This window comes from Colobus angolensis, unplaced genomic scaffold, assembly GCF_000951035.1.
Source record: "Colobus angolensis palliatus isolate OR3802 unplaced genomic scaffold, Cang.pa_1.0 Scaffold70, whole genome shotgun sequence".
NCBI lineage: Eukaryota > Metazoa > Chordata > Mammalia > Primates > Cercopithecidae > Colobus > Colobus angolensis.
This window is the reverse complement of record NW_012120710.1, coordinates 5,103,691-5,124,112: the sequence shown is the minus strand read 5'-3', so window position 1 is coordinate 5,124,112 and position 20,422 is coordinate 5,103,691. Positions and strand designations below refer to the sequence as shown.

Genomic DNA, 20,422 nt, shown 5'->3' with positions numbered 1-20,422 from the left:
TGTTGCCTAGGCTGGAGTACAGTGGCACGATCTGGGCTCACTGCAACCTCTGCTTCCCGGATTCAAGCGATTCTCCTGCCTCAGCCTCCAGAGTAGCAGGGACTACAGGCACGCCCCACTGCACACAGCTAATTTTTTTGTATTTTTAGTATAGACAGGGTTTCACCATGTTGGCCAGGATGGTCTCGATTTCTTGACCTAATAAACCGCCTGCCTTGGCCTCCCAAAGTGCTGGGATTATAGGAGCGAGTCACCGGAGTCTTTTAAAGAAATTCTGTAAACTATATACTCTCTATATATTTCTGTCAATTACATAATAACTATCAGAATATATGATGTATTTGTATAAATATTTATCAATCAAATATTAGTTTATTGATATTAATTGATAATCCTCTTACATGCCTGTTACCTTTGCAGGACCCTTATGATCTGGAAATTACAAAGATGAGGAACTCTCAGTCTAAGTTAAGGTTTTCTGCTGCAAATATACTCAGTTTTTCCACAGAACAAAGATTTTCCAGTAGGAACAGTGGAAGAAAGGGGAGAAGAGGTGAGGGGAAGAAGTAGAAGACAGAAGACTAGAGGAGACAAGGATGAGAGGAGGAGGGTGTTGGAAGGGCCATGACTTGTCTGCTTTTTTCCTTTCTATTTTCTTCCTTCTCTGCTTTTCCTTCTTCTTCTCTTCCCTCCCCTCCCCTTGCCTGTTCTCCTTCTCTCCCACCATTCCTCATTTCTGCTTATTAGTGAGAAGTTAAATAATTATATTTAAAAGAGTAGCAGAAGAACCCAGGTGCCCCAGTAGAAATCGCAGCCAGCAGCCAACACCAACTACCTCTCCTGTGAATCAAGCCATTAAAATTTTGTTTTAAATTATTTTATTATTTTTCTTATTTCTTAAAAAAATGTTGTGGGTTCATAGTAGCTGTTTATATTTATGGGGTACATGAGACGTTTTGATACAGGCACGCAATGTGAAATAAGCACATTGAGAATTCGGTATCCATTCCATCAAGCATTTATCCTTTGGGTTATGAACAATCCAATTACATTCTTTATGAGTTATTTTAAAATGCACAGTTAAGTCATCATTGACTATTGTCACCCTATTGTCCCACTTTTTACTTTCAGCCACTTCAGCTGTTCCTGACTGCACTCACTTAAGTGAGCTTAGCAGAAGAACCTCATGCTAACATACAGAATTATCAGAAACAATAAATTAATATTTTAAGCCACTAACTATGAGGTCGGCTTATTACACAACAAAAGAGAATTAATGGTATTTGTTAACAATTTAATGTGTTTGCAGGCTCTAGAACATTATGTTGGAATTTCCTTAATGAATGAGTATGTAAGGAAACTAGGTAACTTGCATACATTTGAGATTTAACAAATGTTATTAATCAATGTAATTTAAAACACAAATTCTGAGTCCTGCAAAGCTTGGAAGTATTGTATATAATGGCACCTAGAAAGATACCTTCCCCTCAACTCCTTCACCCTCCCCACTCTCCTCCCATTTTCACCCCTTGCTTCACCTCTGAGCAGTATACAGTAAAACCTCAATTAACAACTGAACAATTCTTGTCAACTCACAGTTATACGGTAAGCACATTTGGTTTCAGCACTTACAGAAAAACTTTTGATGGATAGTCTTTTACATTTATTGATGAAGATACTTTAACAAGCAGACTCAAAATTGTACTATCCTTAGCATTTTCGGTACCAATTGCTTTTATGATTGATTTGTAGGTGGTAGTCTACTTCCTTCGTACTTGAAAGAAGGATTTGGGAAATGCGTGTTAAAAATGTTCTGTATGAGGCAGAGAAGAAGTAATCTATGTCTTAATTTTATAGATAGTGGTCCTCCAATGTCTCTAGATATTTTCTTTTAAAATAGCTAACATGGAATATGCTTTGAGTCTTAGATAATTTGCTTGCTTCCTTCCTGACTCTGCTATTTATAAGATGACTTAAAGAAGAAAGAGCTAAAATAACTTAGCACTCCCAACACACACATACACAAACCCACAATGACAATGTAAGATTAATAAAATGGCTGTCAAGTTATCTTAAAAACAAGGAACAAAATGACTCTTTTCTAATTCTAGCATTTATTTAAACAATAATTTTGTATGACTGTATGATTTTAACTGAATAAGTTATTTAAAAACATCTTTTAATCAGTTTTGTACACTCAGTTTATCATCATCTGTACTGTGTCTCTCAGCGTGGAAATGGAAGGGAATGATGCAAACGACAGTAACAGCAGTTAACGGTGGCAGTTGTCATCATAGCAGCAAGAGTAGAGTATTTTTCATATCCTGTTGCTTTACACAAATATTTTAGGCCTGATTTTTTAAAAACAAATAATCAAATGACCGAGTTATGCAAAGAGAACTTTGTAAAATCTGTTACGAAGTTCAGGCTCAATCAATTGATGCTTAACCAATATTTTTTGAATTAATAAAAACTAGCAAAATATTGTTTTGTATCAAATGCTGACTGACATTCTTATGAAATTTTGATGACTCAAGAAATCTGTTACTACTGCCTCATGGATTTTGCCGACGATGTGTTTTTTGCAACAAGCCACATTCGTTGATTAAGACAATGACTCCATGATACTGGAGTCACCTCTTTCCTGATGTCAACCCACTAGTTGGTTTCCTGGTAGGAAAGAGCCTACCTTTTTCCTGGTATCAACCCAGTCAAAAGCATCATTACTTTAGAAAACTTTTCATACAGTTTCCTCAAAAAGATTGGGGACTTTTAGGAAATCTTACTAATGAACAAGGAAAGAAATCTGGATAGTGTTAAAATAGGGAAAGAAAAAGGTGTACAGTGAGGCCAATAAACTTTCTCAGCAATGTATTTTGGGGTTGAACAGAAAATTAAATATACTATGAATAGTGTTAAAAAAAAAAAAACCTTTATATCTTGCTCTGGAAATGACTTTGATCTTATGTTTGAATGAAAATGTATATGACTTAAGAATTCACAATATCTCAAACTCAATAATGACAAAAGCCTATAAAGTTATCCCACAGGAGGAAATAGAAGTCTGCTCTCCTCATTTTGTGTCCTGTTGAACTTATCTCTGCAATTGACTCCACATCTCAACTCTCAGAAGACCCCGAACTCTCAGCTTACACCCTTCCTTTAAGCTTGCTTAAGACCAGAAATTTCTGTGTTGAGACAGGGAGAAAAATAATTTCAATAAAATATGTTCTACTGCTAAACTCTAATTTATAAGAAAAAAAATAAATGGGGTGGAGAAAAATAAGACATACATTCATCAACTGAAACTAAGATTAGTGAGGCAGAATAATTTTATACATGTTTATTGAAAGCCAAATGGGAAGATAGACCCGGGAAGACACAACCACAAAGTTGGGGGTGTTTTAGAGTCTTTCACAAGTTACAAGGGCTTTATATAATAGAAAAGCTTAAAATAAGGCAGAAAAAACTCTTCATATCAGAGTTGTCTTCTTTTTCATGGGAGAGTACAATACCGAAGTTAAAATCATTACTTGCAGATTACAGCATACAGGCTAAACGTCTACATGCAAAACAATCAATCAAACTTTTTGTTTCAGCTAAACTTAGAAATAAATCATTGTCCTATGTAGTGTTAGTAGGTTCTACATTAATTAGTACATCAACCACCTGAGGAACTGATAATAAAATATTTTACTCAGAGGTGGAATGTCACCATCAAGTCACGAAACATTTCCAAGGCGAGTTAATTTGGAAGTCTGCTTACTTCTAAAGTAAACTGCCAAATGTGGTCTGTAGGTTATATCACATTTAAAAACAGGACCTGAGAACTTGAGTAGACATAGTAGATAACTATTAAACAATAGGGAAAATTGGCTTGAAAACAAAACCACGATTAAAAAAAATTACTGTATTCATCCTTTTGATAGAGAATAATTTTGAACATTTAGTATTTTAAGTATTTCTTCTAAAATTTAAAGATATGAAAAGTAAAAAAAGAATATGGAAAATTTAAATAATATTCTGTGAGACTTATACATAGTTGTAAAAGGGAGAAAACTTGTTGCCAGGGCCACTTGTATCTGCCTCTTCTTTATTGACAAGCTTCCAAATCAATTTAAATAGTATAGTTGCTTTGGGTCCTGTTGAATTTGGCTTGGAATTGCAGGTGATTAGAAAGGATAGGCAAGCTTTCATGTGATACAAATTCATTGATTTATTAATTATGTAAGACCTACTTTGTATTGAAGCATCCTACATGTTATAGGAGACATGAGACATTCAAAGAAACACAGGACATGCCACTCCCTACAAAAGTGTATGGTTCAGTTGAGGAAGCAAGTGTTACAGATGGGACAGAGAACCAGAAAATAACACAAAGCCAACATGTAATGTGTAGGTCCACCTCTCTCTCTTTGTAGGGTTAAAGCATTTCAGACCAAAACATTTAATTTGGGTCTGAGAATTCAGGAACAAATATTTTGTTTGGTAAGGCATTTCTTGCACAATTTCTAATAGGGCTAAACTGGAAACACCCTGAAGGGCACCAACAAGGCAAGGTTGAGTAACTATTGTTCTTACCATAGGACGTCATGTGGTCATTAAGAAGGATGGGGGAAAACTACATTAAGATGGTATGAAAAGATACTGAACACATATTTTCTGAAGGATAAAAGTCAGCTGTATAGCGATCCATATACAATACTTATATGTATATGTGTATCTCTATGTCTTAAACATGTCTCACTGTATACACATACATGTGTGCATATAAATGCAGATAGAATTGAAAACTAATGCAAAATTGTTACCAATGTTTACCACTGAAGAGTAGGAATGTGGAGAAATGATGAAGATAAATTTGTGTTTTATTTCAAATATATCTGCAGGGTATGAATCTTTTGCAATAAATGATATAATTTTTCTGTTATAAATAAAAAGAAAAATAAATATGCTGGGTCCTGCTTTTTAGGTATTCTTAGGTGGTAGAAACAAGTAGCTCATTTTGTAATACAAAGGAGGATGAGTTTCATTTGTAGTTTCTAGATGAAATTATAAAATATAATATAGATTGAAGGCAGAAAGAATCCAACAACCTAAAATCCAAAGACAACCTTTGATGGTAATTAGCTCTTATTTTATTCACATGCTCAAAACCAGTCCCATTTATCAACAACCATGAAAAGAACATTTGCTTTCTTTGGCACTAACAAGGAAAGATAACCTTCTCTTTCAAGGGCCACATGTTTGTGCCTTCAGGTGCTCCTAAAGTTTTTATTAAGCCTAAAAACTGCATTATAGAAATGGCAGGACATATTGTTATAAATCACACAAAGAAAACACATGTAGTATTTCAGTCTAGTTCTTACCTTCTTGAACGGAGTTCTTACACATGTGTAAGAGAGAGAGGTATTGAGAGAGGGACAGAAGGAATGTGAAGTGATGCATAATATGCAACTTAGTAACAATTTTGACCTCTCTGGTCTTTCTCTGGGTTGGGCACAGCTTCAAATGCTTATGTGTGTATCACCACATACCCTCACTTCCTCCTTCCCTCCCTCTTCCTTCTTACTGGCTTTGAGAGAGAGCATATAAATGACATCTTCAGGGCATGGGAAGCCACTTATCTGCAGACTTGTGGGCAGTAACTCACCCTCACTCAGCGGTCTTCTGGCTCTGGAAACAACTCTAGCTCAGCCTTCTCCACCATGAGCCTCAGACTTGATACCAACCCTTCCTGTAACAGTGCCAGACCACTTCATGCCCTGCAGGTGCTGCTGCTTCTGTCACTGCTGCTGACTGCTCTGGCTTCCTCCACCAAAGGACAAACTAAGAGAAACTTGGCGAAAGGCAAAGGTAGAGGCCCTGCTTCCCTGCACCTGTTGCTGTTTCTGCTACACCTGTGTCTGGGGGAAAGACTAGCTTGGTGCCTCTGGGGCTGGAGAGTGCCATTAAATCAACAACTCCAATTGGAGGAGGCACACGGGGGGGGGTCACTTCTCACTTCTTGTGTGCTGGGCATTCTGCTGGGCACTTGACTAAAGCTTTACAGATTATATTCACAATAGCTTTATGAGAGAGGCACAATTACCCTCAATCTGCAAATAAGGGACCTGAGGAAAATATTCATGGCCACCAATAGGTAACATTTTCTACCCTAGAGGAAAGTCTAGACAGTGACTTGTACACTGAACTGCGCTGCTTGTGTATGAAGACAACCTCTGGAATTCATCCCAAAAACATTCAAAGTTTGGAAGTGATCGGGAAAGGAATCCATTGCAACCAAGTCGAAGTGATGTAAGTTGCTGTTTCTGTGCTATTGCTTTATCAGGGAAACCCTTTACCTCCATCTACATATGCACTCGTTTCCTCCAGTCTCATGGGTTAGTTCTGATATTCAGGCCAGGACACCAACAGATAACCCTGTTCTCTCTTGCAGAGCCACATTGAAGGATGGGAGGAAAATCTGCCTGGACCCAGATGCTCCCAGAATTAAGAAAATTGTACAGAAAAAATTGGCCGGTGATGAATCCGCTGATTGATTTGTTCCATTTCTACCAAACTTCTTTAACTCCCAGGAAGGGTAGAATTTTGAAGCCTTGATTTTCTAGAGTTCTCATTTATTCGGGATACCTATTCTTACTATATTAAAATTTGGATATGTGTTTCACTCTCTCTTAAAAATCACATTTTATTCTGGGAAGGTTGATTAAAAGATGGCAGAAGGAAGATGAAAATAAATAAGCCTGGTTTCATCTCTCTAATTATTGGCTAAACATTGGACTGTGCTTTGCATTTTTTTCTTTAAAAATTTCTATTTAAACACAGCTTAGTTGATTTTTCCTGCTCTGCTTTATAGTTATTAGAAATACTCATGGAGATTATTAGATATCATATGGGCAATGATAATAGGAATCACATGGAGCCCAGCAGAGAATATTTGCTCAATACATTTTTGTTAATATATTTAGGAACTTAATATAGTTTCTCAGTGTCTTAGTCCTAGGATGTCTTATTTAAAATACTCCATGAAAGTTTATTCTGATGTTTATTTTAGCCATCAAACCTTAAAATAATAAATTGGTGAATATGAGTCTTATAATCTGTGGTTAATTTAAAGTGAATGTATTTGCCACTAGTAGAACAAAAATACATGATGAAAATGAATTAACATATCTATATAGTTACAATTCTAGTATTAGAATAAGCTTTATAAATAAGTACAATATAGGACTTCAACCTTACTAGACTCTTAATTCTAAATTCTACTTTTTAAATCAACAGAACTTTCATTCATTTTTAAACCCTAAAATTTATACCCACACTATTCTTACAAAAATATTCACATGAAATAAAAATTTGCTATTGATTTGTTGTCATCTATTATTAATTTTAACAGGATTGCTGGGGAAAAAAACTTTAATTTTCCTTTTTTGTATACTTGATATTTCACAGTATGACCAACAAAAGTTACTAAATTGATGATCTGTGTCATTCTCAATGTAGTATGATAATAGTTCCAATTTATTAATCATTTTAATATGCCAGGAATACTAAGTGTTTTGCATGCATGAACTAAACAATTTTTTAAAAGATAGATATGATCTGGTTAAAAGCACGTCCTCTGGAAAAATGGGGATAATAATATTGCCTCCCTCATAGAGTTTATGGAATGATTAAAAGAGTTAATAAATTTAAGGCATTTAAAATAATGTATGTCACAAATAAGCCATATATAAATGTTAGTAATTATTTCTTGTGATTATTATTATCCTCCCCCTCATTACAGAAGAGAAAAATCAAGTTTATAGAGTTTAAAATACTTGCCCACTTTTAGCTAACTAAGTACGTAACAGAGTGGGAATTTCAAATTGTGCTCTTAACTGCCACACCACAGTGCTTTCCTCAACTCTTCTTTCTCTAATGAAGAGATTACATTACATATAACGTAGTATTATTCACATACATAATACAACTTGATACATAAATAGCGTATTGTATGTACTATAATAATTATAGAATATCAGGCATCTTACTCATTATGTCTGGTGGTTTCCCACTGAAACTTGACAAGACCAGCTCCTGAGACATGGCACAGTGTTGACACCATGGTTATACCTCCTGAGATGCAGATGTCTTCTGTTTTTGTGTGCATGTATTGAGTTATTCTGTTTACATACAGGGAAAGAGTAATTTAGTTGCCACTCAGTGCCACCTGGATTCCTTTACACTGCAAACATTAAAATCTGGGTGTAAGATTGTACAAACCCAGTGTGTTGCCCATCCATATGCAAAATCATCCCTCCCCTTCATTCTCTCTGCTGCTAACTCAGAAGGGGCTTCAAGTTTCAGATTAATAAACATGCATGAATTACAAAATGTTCTGCAACAGTCATTGTGTTGGATACAGGACGTTCATAAATACAGTCATGTTTTGCTCAACAATTGGGATACATTCTGAGAAATGCATCACTGGGTGATTTTGCCATTGCTTGAACATCACAGGGCGTGCTTACACAAACCGAAATGGTATAGCCTACTACAAGCCTAGGCCGTATAGTATAGCCTATTGCTCCTAGGCTAGAAACCTGCACAGCATGTTACTGTGGTGAACACCGTAGGAAGTTGTAACACAATGGTATTTGTGTATCTAAACATATGTAAATGTAGAAAGATATAGTAAAAATATGGTATAAAAGAGTAAAATCGTACACCTGTATAGAGCAGTTACCACAAATAGAGTTTGTAGGACTGCAAATTTCTCTGGATGAGTCAGAGTGTAAGTGGTAAGTGAACGTGAGTGCCTGGGACATGACTGTACACTTCTTTAGGCTTTGTAAATACTGTACACTTAGGCTACACCAAATTTTTAAAAAATATTTTTTCTTCAACAAATTAACCTTAGATTACTGTAATTTTTTATTTATAAACTTTTCAGTTTTTGCACATTTTGACTTTTGTAATAACACTTTAAACACATTGTACAACTGTACAAAAATGTTTTTTCTTTATATCGTCATTCTATAAGCTTGTTTTCTATGTATTTATTTATTTATTCATTCATTCATTTATTTTAGAGATGAGGTCTTTCTCTGTCACCTACACTGTAGTGCAGTGACATGATCACAGCTCACTATAGCCTCAAACTCTTGGGCTCAAGTGATCTTCACTACAGATGTGCACCATCATGCCCAGCTAATTTTTGAAAACTGTTATTGAGAAGGGGACTCATTTGGTTCCCAGGCTGCTTTCAGACTCCTGGTCTCAAGTGATCCCCCTGCTCCAGCCTCTCAGGCTGGGATTACACCCGTGAGCCATAGAGCCTGGCTAATTGTTTTTTGTTTTGTTTTGTATTTTTTATTTTTCACACTTTTCTGTTAAAATTAAGATGCAAAAATTCACATCAGCCTAGGCCTACATGGAGTCAGGATCATCAGTATCACTATCTTCCAACTCCCTGTTTTGCCCCACTAGAAGGTCTTCATAGGCAATAATACACATGGAGCTGCCATCTCCTATGATAACAGACAGAAGATGACAACTCATACTTCCTGAAGGATCTGTCTGAGACTGTTTCACAGTTAATGTTTTCTCTGTAACTAGTAGAAGGAGTATAGTCTAAAACAATAATAAAAGGTATAGTGTAGTAAACACATAAACTAGTAACATAGCTGTTTGTTATTCTGATCAAGTATTGTGTACTATACATAATTGTATGTGCTATACACTTTATAGAACTGGCAGTGCAGTGGGTTTGTTTACACCAGCATCCCCACAAACATGTCAGTAATACACTGCTTCCTATGACTTTACAACCATGAGGCAGTAGGGATTACATCACTAGGCAACAGAAATTTATCAGCTCCATTATAATCTTAAGGGACCACTGTCATATATGCAGTCTATTATTGACCTAAATGTTGTTATGTGCTACACTATTGTATATAAGTCACAGAGAATTGCACTTGAAAAGATCACTATGCGGTAGGAGAGGCAGATAAGTAGGCAAATAATTGCAATAATATATTACACATGTTAATTTATGTATGCTTCAATTGCTTGAAGGAGCAGATACATGAGCATGTTAAAACTTCATCATCATCATTTTCAACTCATCATCTTTGCTAAGGTAGCACTTTGAATTGAGTCTATACCAGTACACTGAAACAGTGATAAATGTTATAATCTCTGATTTCATAGTGTTTTCCAGTTTAGGAAACAAAACCATTTTTAACACTATGAAATACACACATACACACACACATATGTATCTCTGTGTAATATGTGTGTGTGTGAGTGCATGTGTGTGCATCTGTGTTACCTGTGAGAAACGGGAAAAACAGAGCTCTGCAAGATAAAAAGGCAAGAGAACATGATTGCATGGAGTTGTCAGAGAAAGCCCCTCTGAGGAACTGATACTTAATCCGACTCCAGAAGTATAAATAAGTCTTAGTCAGCTGAAAAGGCAGGTGGTGGGACAGTAGGAGGAAGAAACTACTCAACTCTACAATTAAATTGCATATTTCTCTAGAAGTCCAGTCCTACCATGTATTAGAATATCAGCTTTTCCATGCAGTGGTCTCCTGACACCCTTCACCACTGTTAATCAGTGTGACAGAGAACCTCTGACTGCGGGTTGAAGGTGTATGCTGCCCTAATAAAGGGCCAAAGTCATTCTTTTTCAGAGAAGGGAAGACAGTCCACAGGGATCTCTTCTCCTTTCCTGTGTGGGATTCTATTGCATCCCCTCCACTCTCACCTTCCATCATTCTCACATTCAACTCCCAGATGCCCTGAATCCTCTCACAGAAACCATCACTGCTCCCCGCCAACAGTTCAGCCCACCTCACCCTGTCACTGGCACTGGCTGAAGACACAGAAGGCACTGGGAGACATGGCTTAGCAAACTCTTCCTGTCTTCTCTTCTGGACTGTTATTCAGCATGGAAACAATGAAGAAACAACCAGGCACTAAGCTTTTACAAAAAGAATGCATTCAAATATTACTTCCACAAGTTTTCCAAGAGTACAAGTAATGGGAAGATAGACCTTGCGTCCCACAGCATACTGGGTAATTGTTGGTGGAGCCTGGTAAATCCCATCTAGAGACTAGGGAATTTTTCCACATTCAGGTGAAATTCAAAAGAGTCATTGCCTAGAGAACAAATTAAACTTATTAGCAGCAGAAAATAATTGCAAATAACACACCCTTCACACACAAAGCCACCAAACTCAGTAGTAAGCATTGGTAGTTGCAGCTGGGAGGTTGGAAAGGAAACAGAACTGTCAGGGTCCTGAAGGTGCCTAGTGTGTAAGTTGCGTGATGACAACAGAGAACTCTATTATTAAAACAACACACAAAAAATTCTTCTTCTGACTCAAGTTCTGTTTCTAACTCTACAAATGTGCTTGTATGTAAGTTGAGGTTGGAGGTCCCAGCCAAGGCAGCTGCCCAGAGCCCTTTTCTTCTTTTCTTTCTTTCTCTTTTTCTTTTCTTTTCTTTTCTTTTCTTTTCTTTTCTTTTCTTTTCTTTTCTTTTCTTTCTCTCTCTCTTTCTTTCTCTCTCTCTCTTTCTTTCTCTCGTTCTTTCTTTTCTTTCTCTCTCTTTCTTTCTTCCTTTCTTTTCTTCCTTTCTCTTTCTTTCTCTCTTTCCTCCTCTTTCCCCCTCTTTCCCCCTTTTTCCCCCTTTCCCCCTTTCTCTCTTTCTCTCCCTCCCTCCCTCTCTCTCTCTCTCTCCCCCGCCCCCCTTTATTTTTTTGTGTAATCTTGGCTGGCCACAGCCAGCAGTATCTAAGTCTCCGCACCGCAGTTCCTGGCTGTCCACTTCAGGCTTCCGGACTGGAAGGACAGCCAGCGATGAAACGCCCCTGGTGAGGCTCAGGAGTCACTGGCCACAGAGACCCAGCCCGACTTTCCCATCGTACTGAGATCCTGCTGGAAACTCTGCCGCAACATGAGCTCCGCAGCCCGGTTCTGCGCCTCATGTCCCGTGCTGCTGTTTCTGGGGTTGCTGCTCCTGCCAGTTGTGATCGCCTTCCCCAGAGGTGAGAGCAGAAGCAAGGCTGTGAGGGCCGCCAGCGGCGAGGGGGAGTCCGGGAAGCCCTGGGGCTGGGGAGTCCTCTAGGATCATGATCGCAGCTACACTTAACCGAGCGCCTGCTGACTGTCCGGGCACAGTGCCAGGAGCTGCACCTGCACCTCGCACTTGGTCAGCACAACTTCTGTCTGAGGGAGGTATGATTTACGGCTAAGGAAAAGAAGGCTGAAGGTAGTGGAGAAAGTCCCTAAAGTACCTCTGGCTACTCATGGAGTCACCATTCCGTCCCCTCTTCCGCTCTTACCCCCTCCCTTTTCCCCTCAGCTGCAGCTGAAGAAGATGGGGACCTGCAGTGCCTGTGTGTGAAGACCACCTCCCAGGTCCGTCCCAGGCATATCACCAGCCTGGAGGTGATCAAGGCCGGACCCCACTGCCCCACTGCCCAACTGATGTGAGTCCTTGCACTGTATCATTCAGTGCCCCAGCTCCGTGCCTCCTCTGCCCATCCCTCTCCTTTTTAATGCCATTTGCAAACCCAAGGACTGAAGGTCACATCTCCTCTTTTCCTTGCCAGAGCCACGCTGAAGAATGGGAGGAAAATTTGCTTGGACCTGCAAGCCCCGCTGTACAAGAAAATAGTTAAGAAACTTTTGGAGAGCTAGCTACTAGCTGTCTAAGTGTGTGCATTTGCTATGTAACATACTTTTTTTTTTCCAGTTTCAATCTAACTGTGAAAGAACCTCTGATATTTGTGTTATCCTTATGATTTTAAATAAACAAAGTAAATCAAGTTGTAGTATAGTCAAAATACTTCTTAATAATAGTGCAAAAATTGTATTGACACATAATTTCATGGAAGAAAAAAATTCCGGTATTTTAAGCAAAAAGTATTTTGAAGGAAGGTTTGAATACTGATTTTGCTTGGTGTTACATGTTGGCTGATACATATTCATGCATTTACATGATTGCAGTACTTTATAGCTACAATTTACCTGGACTATTATTATTACCTTTGCCAATAAATATTAGTAGCACTTATGCATTACTAGATGGCTTTTAAAAAAACTAAGTAAATAAATAAATCTCTGCTTTTATGCCCACAAATTCTGGAAACGAGGACAGGTACTACATACTGATGTTTTTATTCATCCCTCAGGAAGGCACTGCTCTACTCTGGGGAGAAAGGAAGTTGTTGCAATGTTGGTATATTAGTTATCTATGGCTTCTGTAACAAATTAACACAAACTCAGTGGCTTAAACAATACAAATTTATTATCATGCAATTCTAGGGGGTCACAAATCCCAAGTGGGTTGAACATGCTAAACTCAAAGTATGATCATAACTATGTTTCTTCTGAAGGCTCTAGAAGAGAATCTATTTCCTTTCCTTTCTCAGCTTCTAGAGGCATCTACATTCTTTGGCTTATGGCCCCTCCAATTGATTTTCAAACTGCATCATTCCAACCTTTGCTTCCATTGTCACATCTCCCCTCTCTCCTCTGACCTTTCTGTCTCTAACTCTACCTACCTCTCATAAGGAGCCTTTTGAATACATTGGAACCACTTGGATAATCCAGAAACCTTTTCCATTTCTAGATATTTAATACATCTGTGGAGACTTTTTTTGCCACATTAAACTACATATTCATAGGTTCCAGAGAGTAGGGCATGGGGATCTCAAGGGTAGGGGGCATTATTCACCCTACCACAATGGGTCAGAAGGCAGAGTCTAGCTGAGGAGTGAGAACGCTGCAGCCCTTGCTCATGAGCTAATGTGATTTTTACCCAAGGTGACAATGTTTGTGTAGACACAGGATAAAAATCCTAAGAGAAAATAGAACATGGTGCCACTGGTGGTGGAAAGGGTAGGTTTTTAGGATGACAAACTAATTAGGATAAACATAATTTATAGATGCTTAGGAAATGCCAGAATATCATCTAAAATTCCCACACCCACATTGCAAGTTAGAGAGTATTATTCCCAATATAGAAATGAACTGACAGTCTCAGGGAAGACACAACTTGCGAGAGGCTGAGCAGATAAGTCTGCCTCCCAGCTCCCTGCTCTTGCTTTCACATTCTTCTGCCTTTCACACAGGCAAGTGGCCTGTTAGCTAATTCTTCAGACAGACACTGTTCCATGAACTAGCTCTTGAAGGGGGAGTAGGAATTTGCCAGGGGGACAAAGGGAAGACAGGAACTGTCACCAGATGAATAATATGTAAAAAGGACACTAGATAATTAGGTCATTTGCATGTTTGGACAAGAGTTCATAGTTCTGCAGGGCTGGAATATCTATGGAGAGAGAGAGTGAAGCATGGTCTCTCAATTAGTTTTCACCCCCTTGGTGTTTTTCACCTATGATACAACTTATGCACTGCTACCCTTATTATTTATTCAAAACACAGATAGAAATATTTCACTCCCCTGCATAAATCATTCAAGATCCAAAGTCCTTAGCATGGCAGTCTGCACTGTGTTACACTCACTTTCCCACTGTGCCTTAGTTTTCTTATCTGTGAAACAGGGATATTATGAGTGGCTACTTCATAGATGATCATGAGGACCAAAGTCAATCAATGCTGGAATGTAGGTGCCTCATAAATTACTGCTTAAGAATTACCTTGATCTAACTATACTGAGAACACTTTTAAGTTACCACCTTTATCAGCAAGGGCATGGGAAGATGGCTTTCCTGCTGGGAAAAGCTCAAGTCACACAGCAGCTCTCTGTTGTTTCAATAGTCATGGAGTGATAAAGTTTAAATTTACTCAAACTCCTTGTTATTTGTAAGCAGTCATCAGAAAATGTCCACAAACTAGACACTTACTGCTTAGTCATGGGCTCTATCAATAAAACAAAACCACCAAAGAATATCTTGTTCTTGGAAGCTGTTCTGCATTTTTGCAATTTTTCATTTTTTTCTTCTAAGGATTGTGGTAAAAATAGCTTCTTCTGTAATGTATAAAACATTGAAGGTTTAGTTGGTTTTAAATATATATCCATATTTTTCTCTTTATAAAAGGCAATTCTTTTATTGCAAAGAGCAGAAAATATAGATGAAATAAAAATATTTTTCATAACCTGTAATTTCACCACTCAATTTTTTATTTTTGAAAATCTTAGTCATTTGATATCCTTGCAAGTTGAACTGCTAGCTTTTAATAAAGTATTTATTTGTAAATACCATAAAGAAGAACACTTAGTAATTTACTTAATTATATTGCTATTAGTTAGGGAGCATTGCTGTCCAAATTTTAAGAGTATGAAAGCATGTCCCAGGGTAATATAAAATATTTTCCTTGGCTGGAGAACAAATGACTAACTCATGTGATACTGCATTCACTTATACATATATAGTCCTGTGTATATTTATATTCACTGTGTCTATGTGTATATGAATGTATGCATGTTTTTCTACACCTTTACATACATATATACTCACGCACACATAAAACAAGTTTACAATACAATACTTATACCTGCTTTGTACTATGCATCCTGATATTTTATTTTCTATCCTATCCTATCCTATCCTACCATATTCCACTTTTTAAAAGATGTTGGCCACAACTCTATAAAATGATTTTATAATCCACAAATGGATCATGATGTGTAGTATAAAAACACTAATCTAGTTCATTGATTAAAAAGTTAGGTTCTGATGGTCCATATTGGAGTCCACACTCCAAACAAGATGCATGGGGAGTCAGTAAGAACAGGACGCTGAGGACCAAGGAGATAGTTAAATCTCCTGATCTGTAGTTTTCCTTCAATTTCAATCTCCATCCCTGACCTAGGGTTGGAATCTCTGGGAAACCTGGAAAAATAGCTTCTGTGGTAAAGATGTCACACCAAACAGGATGTTGTCTGGACTGTTGGGATTCTAAGTCCTTTTCAGTTCGGGCTACCATTTATATTCATTACCCATCTACTTCAGTCATGTACATTCTAGTTGCTTCCTAATGCAAACTTAATAGAGGACTGAAATACATTGATTTCTAGGAAGACTTGGATAAAAAGCAAGCATGTTCACAATTAATGGACTTAAGCAGATGTTTTATACTTATTTCCTCTTTCCATATGGCTCTTTTCCCTGTGAGTCCTGTAAATGCTGGCATTAGCCCAGTGAGCTTTTGAGTAAGTTTGGGTTATATCTCAACTTTGATTCTGTGTGACCCCAAGTCTCCTTAGTTTCCTTATCTGCAAAATAAGGACAATAAGGTTCACTTCATAGGGCTCTTGGAAGGAATACATCACACTTACAATAAGACTCAGCACGAATTCTGACTCAGAATTGGAACCTAGTAAGTAAATAGGACTTTTATTCCCTTTCCTTGGAGTTTCACCACCAGAGTGTATAAGATTTCCAATAGTGACAGCCACAATCTGTGAGCTAGCAAAAAACCTGTTGAGAACACAACCAACAAGAACTTCCCCTGCTCAGAATCACAATCAAAAGCAAACGAGTTAAGAAGATTTTAACATGATAGATCAAGATGATATTTTCCACTTACAGTAACAAATAAAAGAAAATTAAATACCAAAACCACAATGTTAATGGGCTGTTTATGATGGCCAATTAAAACCATTTTATGCCTGCCTCCTCCACTTAGAAAAACAAGAGTAGTATATAGACAGTGACAATATGAGTACATTAGTGAAGAGATGATGCTGGAATTCAGCAGAGAAGTAGCAGGAGAAACTAAAAGCTGAGAGGAAGGAGAGGCAGCCTCCTTTCCCAGGATAGGCTGGGAGCTGGGAGTGACTTCCTAACACAGAGAAGGGGCAAGTAATATACTTCTAGCAGTTCATATCCCTACTGTGAAATAGTATAATCCTTGCCATGAAAGAGCCCTTTGACCCTCCCAAACCCTGAAACTAACATGAAGACCAGCCAGGAGACTGCCGGATGGAACTGCTGCAGGGAGGGAGCTCACACTAGGTTCCACATTCTTTCTGAGACCTAAGTGGCTACAGCAACTAGCTTCTGCCAATTTCATGCTATGGCATGAAGTTGGGACTAGGGCATTATGAAAACTTGGGTTGTCACTGCTGGGACAGGAGAGCAAGTAGGGATCACTCTCATTGCCAGGGCTAGGAAGTGAGCTAGGCCTGAGAGGCAGCAACTGATACCAGGAAGTGAGTGATCTTAGGTAGGATCATGAGGTGAGTGAAAGCTGCTGCTGGGACTTGGTTGCAAGCTGAGTGAGGGCTCTTGAAGCCAGGGTAGGGGAGGAAAATCCCATAAGGACTAGGGTTTGAAGGGTTGCATGTTCCCCATCTGCCAGCACAAGGATGTGACCAAAGGGATGCCTCACCCTCTTCAGTGGCAAGACCTCAACAAAGCTGCTTCTACCCCTCCCCCCATACACTCTGCCTGGGACCTGAGAATTGCTCTGCTCTTGCCCGCCATGGCTAGTGCCTATTCTCACTATCAGGGTGCCTGAGCACAAGCTATCCAACCTAGCCGCACCCCCACCTCTTCACCAAAGCACATAGCCTGGGGTCCCGGAGACTGTCCAACCCAATCCACCACCCTGCGAACTTAAGTAACTCTTCCAGGGGCCTGGGGTGTGGTCTAAACTCCTAGCTGCTACCACCTCAGCTGGCACCTACCTCCCAAATGGATATCCTGTGGGCCTGGATACTGGTGCACCCAGCCCACTGTAGCCACTGCCAACATCAACACACACTGCTAGTGACCCAGAGAATCTTCTTTCCAGTGCTACTTTGAATGCCCATGTCACACCAACTGCCCAGAGGTCTGAGAACCTGCCCACCAACTGATCTACCATTGCCACTACTGACCTCCAAGCATACTGCCTAGAGGCCCAAGAATTAACACACTGCTAAAAACCAAGACATGTAGCAGTGTCCACTTCCCTAGGGCATAAAGATAGGCATACTCAGTCAACTGCTACCACCGCTGTGGCCTAAAGACTGGCCCACAAAACATGCTAGTCCACAGCAAAATTTCACCAGTCTCCATTAATGACTGTGCCCTAACTCACGAAGGAAATCACAAATACTACTAATGTTGTTTACAGCCAAATAAATCACCCAGAGACTATGTTACTGCCTACCCAGAATCACAGCCAAAGTGCCCTACCCACTGAATACCATAAATACATCTTCAGAAAAAAGTCCTCCTCTACTAAAAGTAAATGTCAAAACAGGAAGAAGCAACTGTTATACTACATGTGTGGACATCAATGTAGGCATGCTGGAAACATAAAAAGCAAGAAAATATGACACTTCCAAAGGAACACATTAATTATCCAGCAATAGATCTTTTTTTTTTTTCCCCCTGAGATGGAGTGTGACTCTGTTGCCCAGGCTGGAATGCAGTGGCATAATCTCGGTTCACTGCAGCTCCACTTCCTGGGTTCAAGCAATTCTCCTGTCTCAGCCTCCCAAGCAGCTGGGACTACAGGCATGTACCACTGTGCCCAGCTAATTTTTGTATTTTTAGTAGAGATGGGGTTTCACCATGTTGGCCAGGCTGGTCTTGAACTCCCGACCTCAGGGGATCTGCATGCCTTGGCTTCCCAAAGTGTTGGGATTACAGGCATGAGCCACCATGCCAGGCCAATAGATGTTAATCAAAAAGAAAATTTCATTTCCCAATAAAGAATTCAAAATATTGTTTTTTAGAAAATATTGACTTTTTTTTTTTTTTGAGACAGGATCTCACTATGTTGCCCAGGGCTGGAGTACAGAAGTGTGATTTCAGCTCACTGCAACCTCCAACTCCTGGAGTCAAGCAATCCTCTCACCTCAGCCTCCCAAGTATCTGGAACTACAGGCATGTGCCATTATGCTTGGCTAATTTTTTTTTTTTTCTTTTTTTGTAGAGGTAGGGTTTCACTATGTCACGTATGCTGGTCTCAAACTCCTGAGTTTGAGAGATCCACTCACCTCAGCCTCCCAAAGTACTGAGGTGTGAGCCATAATGCCCGGCCAAAAACATTGATTTTAAGGGATCTCAGTGATATTCAAGAGAATTCTGAAAAATAATACAAAGAAACTTTTAAAAATTCAGAATATGAATGAGAAATTTATCAGAGATAGATATTTTCAATAAGAACCAAATAAAAAGTTTAGAACTGAAGAATCCATTAAAGGAAATACAAATGATATTTGAAAGGGTCAACAGCAGACTAGATCAAGCAGAACAAAGAATCTTAGAACTTGAAGATAGGTCTCTTGAAATAATCCAGTCAGACAAAAGTAAAGAAAAAATAATAATAAAGAAAGAGCAAAGCCTTTGTGACATTTGGGACAACATAACATGACAAGATAAACAAATTAGCAGTATTACTAAGGGTGAAGAAACAAAGATTAGAAAACCTACTTAATGAAATAATAGATGGAAATTTCCAAAGTCTAGCAAGAGATTTTGACATTTAGATACAAGTGACTGAAAGAATCCAGGTAATACAATGCAAAAAGGTATTCGCTATGGCTGTCTAACATCAGTTATTTTTTTACTTTTTAATAACAGTCATTTGAACCGCTGTGAGATGGTGTCATATTGTTGGTTTGATTTTCATTTCTCTAATATTTAGTGATTTAGCCTTTTTTCATATGCTTTTCAGCCACATATATATCTTCTTTTGAACAGTGTCTGTTTATGTCATTTACCCGCTTTTTAAGGGAGTTGTTTGGCTTTTGCTAGTAAATTTCTTTAAGTTCCTTTTAGATTCTGGATATTAGACCTTTGCCAGATGCACAGTTTCGAAATATTTTCTCCTATTCTGTATGATGTCTATTTACTCTGTTGATCATTTCTTTGCTGTGCAAAAGCTCTTTATTTTAATTAGATCCCATTTGTTAATTTTTGCTTTTCTTGCAATTGTTTTTGGTGTTTGTCACAAATCTTTTCCCATTCCTATTTCCTGAATGTTATTGAATTTTATCTTCCACGGTTTATATAGTTTTAGGTTTTATATTTAAGTCTTTAACTCATCTTGAGTTGATTTTTCTATCTGGTCTAACGAAGGAGTTCAGTTTTGATCTTCTGCATATGGTTTGCCAATTATCCCAGTACAACTTACTGAATAGGGAGTCATTTCACCATTGCTTGGTTTTATCAGGTTTGTCAATGATCCAATGATTTTAGATGTGCAGCACTATTTCTGGCTCTCTATTCTATTCCATTGGTCTATAGGTTTTGTTTTGTTTTTTAAACCAGTACCAGACTGTCTTGGTTAACATAGACTTATAGTATAATTTAAAGTTAGGCAACAAGCTACCTCCAGCTTTATTATTTTTGCTTAGGGTTACCTTGGCTATCCAGGCTCTTTTCAGCTTTTATATAAATTTTAAAATAGTTTTTCCTCGTTCTATGAAGTAAGTCTTCGGTAGTTTGACAGAAATAACA

The 20,422-nt window shown here is 38.4% G+C and overlaps 2 protein-coding genes across 2 annotated transcripts; both read left to right on the top strand.

The window, feature by feature from the left end:
- The first annotated feature begins 5,621 nt into the window (after window positions 1–5,621).
- On the top strand, window positions 5,622–7,629 carry PPBP (pro-platelet basic protein (chemokine (C-X-C motif) ligand 7)). The gene is made up of 3 exons (XM_011927158.1): window positions 5,622–5,856; window positions 6,162–6,297; window positions 6,440–7,629. The coding sequence occupies exons 1-3, from the start codon at window positions 5,709–5,711 to the stop codon at window positions 6,540–6,542; spliced, it is 387 nt and encodes a 128-aa protein (XP_011782548.1). The 5' UTR covers window positions 5,622–5,708; the 3' UTR covers window positions 6,543–7,629.
- Window positions 7,630–11,787: 4,158 nt separating this feature from the next.
- LOC105501290 (platelet factor 4) lies at window positions 11,788–13,071 on the top strand. Its single transcript, XM_011927157.1, has 3 exons — window positions 11,788–12,043; window positions 12,361–12,487; window positions 12,611–13,071. Exons 1-3 carry the CDS (start codon window positions 11,953–11,955, stop codon window positions 12,696–12,698), a joined length of 306 nt encoding a protein of 101 aa, XP_011782547.1. The 5' UTR covers window positions 11,788–11,952; the 3' UTR covers window positions 12,699–13,071.
- Window positions 13,072–20,422: the final 7,351 nt, after the last annotated feature.